General features: G+C 50.8%; 1 protein-coding gene across 7 annotated transcripts in view; it reads left to right on the forward strand.

Annotated features, from left to right (window-relative positions):
- The window catches only part of GPR156 (G protein-coupled receptor 156), a 44,085-nt gene extending 41,842 nt beyond the window's left edge, over positions 1–2,243 (forward strand). For all 7 annotated transcript variants that reach the window (XM_082043711.1, XM_082043712.1, XM_082043713.1 and 4 more), the window contains one exon: positions 114–2,243. In XM_082043711.1, the coding sequence (XP_081899837.1) occupies positions 114–1,298 (1,185 nt within the window). In that variant the 3' untranslated portion in view covers positions 1,299–2,243. The remainder of the gene's footprint in view (positions 1–113) is intronic.
- The last annotated feature ends 6,936 nt before the right edge of the window (positions 2,244–9,179 follow it).

The following is a 9,179-nucleotide window of genomic DNA, read 5'->3' on the forward strand; positions in this document are numbered from 1 at the left end:
TCTCTATGCAGAGAGGGACAATACTTTTTTCTGGCAGCGCCTGCTTCCACACTGGTGGTATTTTCATACCCTTCACTCACCCCAAGCTTGACAGGCTTGTTTGTTTGATGCAGAAAAACGCCGTCATCGAAAGCCTGCAGGAGCAAGTGAGCAGCGCCAAGGAGAAGCTGATGAGGCTGATGTCTGCAGAGAGTGGCTGCAACCCTCAAGTGCCACCAGCGGGTTCCTGCAGCCAGAGCTTGGGAAGGCACAAGGATGCGCCAGGGGACCACTGCTCCCCAGATCCAGAACAGGAGGGGTGGCAGCCACCCCAATTGCTGTGTACATCACCTCTTTGCAGTGATGCTCAGGACCACCAGAAACATGTGAGCCACGATCCTGTTTGCTCTCGGGTGCTGCTTTTTGATGTGGGGGACAATGTTGAACGTGGCCTGAAAGACACTGGAGAGCGTGGGACACCTGCGGGGCAGGGGCAGCCTCTGGAGCAGCTGCAGGGCCAGGACATCTCAGCTGGCGTGGCCTGGGAGTCGTCCCCCAAAGTCAGCTATGTGAGCAGTGAGAAGCTGCGGGAAATCTTGCAAGACCTGAGCCTGGATGGCAAAACCTACAGCCCAGCCTTACCTGGGGGACCCCCATGTGGCAGCTGTGGTCCCGCAGGCGAGCAGAGAGGACCATGGCGGGTCCAGGAGGGCTACCCAGGCATTCACACACCCCTCAGCCCCCATCTGGCGAGGCGGCGGCGGAAGATCCCACTGCCCGTCACCTCCACCCACTTCCCCGGACACATGTCCCCTTGTGCCAGCCGCAGGGTGAAGGAGGAGGGTGGCTGTGGCCGTGGGGAGTCAGCACACATCTCCCTGGGAAGGGGAGAGGAGATGGCTGGCAGAGGGCTCCTTCAGCCAGCGTCGTCCCCTCCAGCCACCCCTGGGGAGGTCTGCCTGCAGCCAGAGGGGTGGCCAGGATGGCCAGAGTCCCAGGGTGCTTCACCATGCACCCCGCGGGAACAGCAGCGGCGGCAGGGCCCCTTGAGGGGACCCACCGAGCCCTCCCTGCGTTCGCTGTACTATTACCCAGACTCGGACTCCAGCAGCAGCAGCTCTGAGGAGATGTTTCACGGCTGCCACCGGCCCTGCTGCGAGGTGTGCTTCCAGAGCCCGCGCGGCTCCCTGAGCAGCAGCAGCACGGACATGGACACAGACACAGAGCCCAGGGGCTGCTTGGACCACTGGACAGAGCACTGTGGTGGGCCCCAGCCTGTGGTGAATTTCAAGGAAGATCTGAAGCCCACCTTTGTGTGACTGGGAGCACCCCTGCCCCAAAGGCAACTACGGGAAGTGATCTTTACCATCCCTGAAACACTGTGTGTTTTCAGTGATGCTAGAGCCCTGTGTCCCTTTGAGGGATGCATCTTGCTCTGGCACCTGGGGGTCTGGAATAAATCTTGCTCTCCTTTGGTTTGCTGTTTCAGCCCCAGCCTGGTCAGCGGTGACTGTGTTTGGCTGAGAAATGGTTGGTAGCACTCAGGGAGGGAGACAATGGGTTTTGCCTTGGCTGCTCTGGGCAGCTGCCCGTGCCCTGCAGATACCACGTCTGTCAGTCCTGGTGCCAGCAGCCCAAAGACTGGGGCTGAGCAGCCTGTGGGAGCCCAAACTTCATCACCTCAGACAGGTTCCCCTGCGAGCACTGGGTGATTTGCACCAGTGGGGAGCAGCACCACATCTCAGAAACACACGTGGCTTCTTGCACGCAGCAGCAGACGGACAGACAGAGGACTCCTTCCCCCAACGGTGCTGATGCCAAACCTTCCACCAGCATCCCACCCACCTGGAGACTGGAGACAGCTGGACCTCTAGGGGCAATTGCAGTCTCCCACTCAACTGGGGTACTGCTCCCTGGCAAAGCAAGGACCTCAGAGTGGGGCACAGTGGGGGCGGCTTTCAGAGGGGTGTTTTTTGGTAGTGTCTGAGTGAGAAAATGAAGACCGAAGGTGCCATCCTTAGAGGTGTCTTCGCAAGTTCAGTTGCATGGCCATGGGCGAGACTCCAGTCAGAGACAAAAAGGAAAGACGAGCTAGCAATTGTCAAAGAGGACCTGAAAAGGTTTTTCTTTTATTGCTTTGTTTTTCTGGGGCTTGTGCCCTTCTGTATGCTTTTGTATAGATGATGTAGTCTGGAATGAGGTTTGTTTAAATTAATACAGTCTGTTTAATTTTTATCTTAGAAATATTAAGAACAGTAAATCCAGTGTGCCTGCTTTTGTTGGGATATTTGTGAAGGCATTTCAGCATATTGTTGCCTCCACAGGAGAGGTCTGGGATGCTGAGACCCTCTGGAGAAAGACTTCGTTAAATAGGCAGGTGACAGGAATCCCAAACCCAATTTTGAACAACACATGTTAGCGCTGCCCCCTCTGTTACTCTTTATGACAGTGAAATCCTTCACTGTTGTGTCCTAACAATATTCCCATAGCCCCTCTTCATTCCTAAAATGAAAACACCCCAGAGGGCGATCTCACTTTTCTTTTTGTCACCTTTAAGTAACAGAAACCAGTTTCCTTCATTTTTTTCTTTTTTCTTTCAGAGCTGCCTGAGCGCTTAGAGGCTGGGGCTGCCTGTTTAGTTCTGGCCTGGGTAAAATGTATTGACTGTGTCTTTCCTACTGATGTGGGGCAAATTCGGAGGCTGGAAACAGAGAGACGCAGCTGCGGTGTGAGTGTGTGAACCGTCCTGCAGCCCCAGCAGAGGGGACCTTGCTGGTGCAGAGGGGTGCTGAACAAGCCAGAGGTGGGTAGGAGCAGGGTGCAGGGGCTGGTTAGAAAGGCATGCCACAGCGCACCCCTCCGCACAACTTTCTCGAGCACCCCAAAAAGCAGGTTTTATTGTCTGAATCCACCCTGTGCCACGCCGAAGCCGCAGGGAGCTCCCGTAGAGCCAGAAAGCGCCGCACCGCCTGGCCGCAGGCAAGCGGGAGCGCCCTGCGAGCATGCAGCTGCCGGTGGTTTATCGATAACCATCATTTATTTATCTGACAGGCCGGAGCGCGTCCGGCTCCGCAGCCTGCGGAACCGGGATGCCGGCGGCGAGATCCCCGGCCGCGGGGGCAGCCCGGGAGGGTTCGGGCAGGTGGGGCTGGGGTGGCTCTTTGCCCACCCCGCTCCCCGCCCCGGAGCTGGGGAAAAGCCGCCTGCAGTTCTGCGGCGCTCGCAGCAGGGGCTGCTGGTGCCGCATCGGGTGCGCTGAGCATCCCACGGCAGAGCATCCCAAGGCATCCCCACGCCGGGACAACGGGTGGGACAGAGAGGTGGCTAGAAGGCTCTAGGATCCATATTAAATATGGGGCAAAGACACTTTTCCAAATTGGGGCTGACTTCTCCCCACTCCCAAGCTGCTCTGCAGCTGGGAAAATAGGAAATTATAAACCATGAAGCCACCCGGAAGCAGCTGATATAAAAATTAACTTAAAATCTACTAGTGAATGCAGACCATCACCGCCCCCACCCCCCGCCCCAGGACTTTGGACCTGTGATTTGTTTGGAAACACATCTGTGGAATTCGGGGTATTTGGGGTTGCTTTTATGTCTGGTGACCAGTAGTGACCAACAGAAAACAGCACATCATGTGCATGCACCTACTAAGGTGACCAACAGCATCCTGGCTTGTATCAGAAATAGTGTGGCCAGAAGGACTAGGGCAGTAATTGTCTCTCTGTACTCAGCACTGGTGAGGCTGCACCTCAAATCCTGTGTTCAGTTTTGGGCCCCTCACTAGAGGAAAGACATTGAGGTGCTGGAGGGAGTTCAGAGAAGGGCAATGAAACTGGTGAGGGGTCTGGAGCACAAGTCTGATGAGGAGCGGCTGAGGGAACTGGGGCTGTTTAGCCTGGAGAAAAGGAGGCTGAGGGGAGACCTTAGCACCCTCTACAACTACCTGAAAGGAGGTTGTAGTGAGTTGGGCATCAGTCTTTTCTCCCAGATAACAAGCAATAGGACAAGATGAAATGGCCTCAAGTTGTGCCAGGGGAGGTTGAGATTGGATATTAGGAAAAATTTATTCATGGGTTTTAAAGCGTTGGAACATGCTGCCCAGGGAAGTGGTGGAGTCACCTGCACATGAGAAGAAAGGACAGAGTGAGATGGTGGGCTGCCTTTCATTGCCAGTGGTGTTACAGTATCTTTGCATTGGGCATTGCACAGGCACACAGAGGAACCTTGATGCTGTTTAACTTTAGGCACCTGGCTTAGGCACTGAATTCAGCATTTGGTTTCCCCCATGGCTCCTTGTACTGTCTTTAGAGGTGCCTGTTTCTCCCATTAAGCCATTCAAAGCATCTTAATTAGAGCTTTTCCCTGAATCCAAGGTTTCTGAGCAGCTGTAGGGGTAGCACTACACGTTCTGCAAAGGCAGAGAGGAAGACTCTGCAAGCTGAGGAGAAGGCTTGTGGCAGCAGGACCACAAGTGCCCTGATTTATAGCTGACTATAACTGACTCTCTCTTGCCACTGATCATGGACATAGCCTAAAGAGAACCATCTCTCCAGGGGCCTGTAATATTCATATCCCACATGAGCAACTCATTCTCCGACATATCTGCTGTCTAAATCTGTTCCCTTTAGGAAAGGCTGGGCCTCTTTGCATTTCAAGGCAGAAACTTTCATCTTACAGAAATCAAAATGAAAGGTAAGTGAATGGAACGAGGTCCCCTGCCTGCTCCCATGTGAGTGCTGGACTCACCATCCTTACAAATATCCTCACAGTACTTCAGGGCACAGGAGACACTCCTGCTACCCAGAAGCCACGGAGCAGCCCCTGTCAATCCTGTACACCTTATCCCAGCACCCTGTCCCCATCCAAGCAGTATCTGCCAGCAGAGAGGTTACGTCTTCCAATGACACAGCAGGCAGCAACAGCAGTTAATGCTGATGAGATCCCTTGAATGTTTTCAGCTTCCTGAGCCATGTTTCCAAGCCATCCTTCCCCTGCTAGCTGTGCACCTCCACAGGTTCCAGCTCTGTGACTTCTGCTGCTGTCTGTGAACCATGGGAAGAGACAATGAGTCGACCTTGGCCCTGCTGTGCACAGTGTGGTAGGAGATGCTCTACAGAGCAGAGCCTTTTCCTGCCCACGGGCCTGTTTAACAGATGCTGCTCTTGTGTTTAAAAGCTCTATGGCCTCTGCCCACTCCCTCAGACCCCAGTGATGCACCGACACCTCTGTGCCCTTTCCTTGCTGACAGCTGTTTCGGAAGGGTTACGTCACGGCCAGTATGAGATGTCTCTGTATGCCTGCTTGCTGGGCCTTGGCAAGAGCCAGGATGGCAGGAAGCCTTGAGGCTCTTGTGCTGAAACCACCTGCCATCGCTCAGTCTGCCTCTGTTACCCTGTCAGCTTGTGACTGTTTAGGAAATAACAAAATTGATCTCAATGGTGATTCAGCTGCCTGGTTAAAAAAAAAAAAAAAAAAAAAAAAAAGGTGGGAAAAATAAATAGAGGTCTCTTAGCTATAGCAGAGAGGGATTAAGCCAGGCTTCTCAGGGTGAAGGGCGCTGATTGTTGTCATGGAAGTTTCCCCGCTGCCTTGTGTTGGCATTAGCAGCTGGGATCTGTGGGGAACCTCTTGCACTGATTTTTGATACCAGGGACAGTTATTACAAATAATGGGTATTCAAAAGTAACGTAAGAGAGAAAACTCACAGGTGTCCTTGGTCCAGAGTAACCAGACTGTGTGACCTGTGGAGACAGTGTTTGTACAGTGGTGCCACGTCTGTGTGAGGACATTCCTGTGGCACAGTGCAGAGCAGCAGTCAGGGGCCCTGGGCTTCCAAGTAGCCTGTGCTGCAGGTTTTGAGGATGTGAGGGAGTACCCACATCTACACAGACCTCCACAGCTCTGGGAAAAGCTACAGGAAAGTTTTCCTCAAGTCCAACAGCTATGAGGGCTGTGGAGAAGCACTCTCCTCCTGAGCAATTACTCTCCTGAGTCAAGAAACCAGGCCTGCCTCTTACCTTATCTAGTTTTTCACGGGTGCCTTCTCCTTGGCCGCTACTTTTAGCTAGGTACTACTGCAGCTGCTGCTGCTACCCCAAGTTCTGCTCTTAGAGCCAGAGCAGCCAAGTTGTAGATGTCCAGTTGTGAGGCATCAAACACATCAATGTAAGCTGCATCCTGACTGCTGGCCTTATGCTGCGGAAAGTGGTCTACTCCTTTGGGGGCTCCTAGGAGACAGGAAAAAACAACAGCAAGAGTTGTGGACCCTAGGGTGGTGGGAGAACTGTGCACGTTTTAGCAGTCAATGTTAATTGCAGGAACTTTCTGCTACACTATGTGATCATGGCCTGTGGAAATGATCCCTGTACGCACCTGGCCGAGCATGGGATACCTCCATACAGTTCAACACACCGAGTTTCTTTCCCCCATTAAAACTGTGTATCAAAGCTGCTGGAGCGTGTTCACCTCAGAGCATGTACCCCTCAGTGTTTACAGTGAAGCTTCTTACTTTCATGGCCCTGTCACCACCTTTTTCCCTGTGTAGAGGAGCCTGTAGCTCAGTTGGTTTTTTTTCCTAACTCAGGCATCTGTAGCTTTATGCTGTGTGCTGCCAGAGCACAGTCATTTACGTAAGGATTTTTTTTCTTTTTTGTCCTGGAGGTTCTTGCAGACAGGATGGGTGCGAGGGACTTTGTCCTGCCAGGCAGCTATATAAAGCACTCAGTGATTCAGCATTTACTGCGCCCTACACAGATTCCTCTGTTATCATACCAACAGGAATGCAGGGCTAGAAGGGATCTCCTAGTCATCGTCATATTCCCCAGCTCTGACAAGTACTGAGTCATAAAGTCCCTCTTGTTAATTTATCACAGTCCATCTTAAGAGTCATTGGGAATTTTCTTGGCAGGTTATTCCAGAACCTCACTTTGACAGAAGGAAAGTTGTTTCTGATTTGCAGCCCACATTTTTTCGTAGCCTATTTTTATCTGCTTGTTCTCATGCCAATGCTGTCTTCTAGTTAGTAGCTGTTCTTCCTTCTCATTCTCTAACCTACTCTCTTACATGCTGACGAAGAACGTGGCCTTTTCGTCCCATGACCCCTGGTCTACCCAGAGAAGGGTCTGTCTATTTTCTTCTAGCAGCTCATACCTGTCCCTTTTTCAGTCTGCAAGGAAGGTGCTGAGGGTGAGCCCTGGTGTCATCGCTATCAGGTCATGCTCTTTCCACTGCAGCGATGTGAGGATGGCTGTACACCTCTCCCTGCCTCCAGCTGCTGAGGAGTCTGTAAAGTTTGGCAAGATGCTAGAACAGGATCATGCTCACATTTTTAAAAGCATATGAGAAGAAATACTCATTGGTCATTAGGACATCAGAAAGGCAAGGCAGAAGCAGGGACATTTCCTGTGGGTCAGCATGAACTTGACATTTTCTCTAAAAGCCTGCAATGGACATCGGGTGTCAGGTTTACCAGCAGTATTTTAATATACTCACGGAGTAAGGCCTGTCCATCTATGTTTCCTCACAACACATCTTCTGTGAGTGCCAAGAGGTGCATCTGTGCCTGGCAGGTGCACAAACCCTGAAGAGCCATTGCTTCTTGGAGCTTCCCATGGCTTAGGAAATCCATAATGACTTGAGTTCCTTAGGAAGCTCCTGGTGTCTCTCAAGGGGCCCACTGGAAGCGAAAATGAAGGCACATTGTGCACAGTGTCCTAATGATATGATCCAACAGAGGAATGATATGGGCATTTTATCGGACAAGGTGAATATAAATAGCAGGGCACCTTTCTGGAGTTTTGTGCTGGTTTCCAGGCAATTACATCTCATATCTAACCCAAATGAGTCGGGCAATATTTCAAACCAAAGAGAACTGCAGGAATAATATTAGCTGATGCAATTGCACCTTGAATTTACAGCAGATCCATGAACAGTGGGATACTCTGCACATGATTACAGCAAATTCAAGCTCCTGACTGAAAGCAGTTGGTTTTTGGTTGTCTTTTTTTTTTTTATAACAGTCCCCCAAATACAGGTGCTGGATAAAGACTTCCTTTCCTCTGATGGTGAATCTTTCATTTGATGGTGGATTACGTTTTTGCAAATATCAGCTCATTTTCTGGTATTACAGCCTTTTTCATGTCAGTAACAAAAACACATTTAGTGCTCTCCTGCTTCGGCAACCCACCCTTCACAACTCTCTCATGGCAAGGTCTTTTTCCCAGTTCTCCTAGTACCTGCTATCATCATGTTGCAGTCAATGGGGGAGGCAGGTTCTCCTGTTTCTGGAAGCCCAGCATTACTGGGTACCTGCTGTGCCACAGTATGACACCTCTGGGCTAAATTCCACTCTCTGGTGGAAAAAAGCTCTCAGCCCCTGCTGCCTTCAGCAACAGCTGCTTTAAGGCATCTGAATTTGGCCTTTAAAGCTGATAAACCCAACAATAATAATAAAGAATAACTGAGGATGATGGGGGGTCTAATTTACTGAGGGAGAAGACTCAGGAGTCAAGAGTCTTGTCCCTTCTACTGACTGTTGTGCTCATCCCAGAGATGAAAAAGCAGTATCTTTTCTCTCTCACTGGAACCTGTCATTCAAGTGAACACAAGGCCACCTCCCTGAGAGATGCATTTGGGCTTCTTCACAATGTGTTTGCAAAAAAAAGGCTTTGGGTGTTACAGCAGGAAGGCCTGAGAGACGGCCATCAAAGAACAGGAAAATAAGAGCCGATGCTGCCAGCTGGGCCCTGGTTCACCTCCTCAAGCAGCAAGTCTTGGACCTCAGTGAGAATCCCAAACATTCTCTGGAAAAAGTGAGAGGCTGGGGAAGTTGAGAAAGGAATTCAGGAAACAAACTGGAGCACTAACAGTGGAGACCAACATTTTTGCTGTTGAGTACTCAGTAGTTGCTCTATGTGGATCGTTTGTTCATAACAGCTGGTTTTAGAGAATCAGATAATATTTCTGTGTGTGTTCATGCATATATTTGTGTCCTTAAACCAAGGAGAAACATCCCACTTTCTCAGGATCACCCCACTGACTGGAATAATTGGAATTTGACAATCATATATTAGAAAGAGCCAAGAACCCTGCTCCCCATCAGCAATTCAAGCATCTGCTGAAGCGCCTATGAGATTTCTACCACTAAGTGGAGATTTTTCTAGATAATGACAGCATTAGGAACAACACCACAAGCATGT

The sequence above is a fragment of the Streptopelia decaocto genome, assembly GCF_964273445.1.
Source record: "Streptopelia decaocto genome assembly, chromosome: 1".
Classification (NCBI taxonomy): Eukaryota; Metazoa; Chordata; class Aves; order Columbiformes; family Columbidae; genus Streptopelia; species Streptopelia decaocto.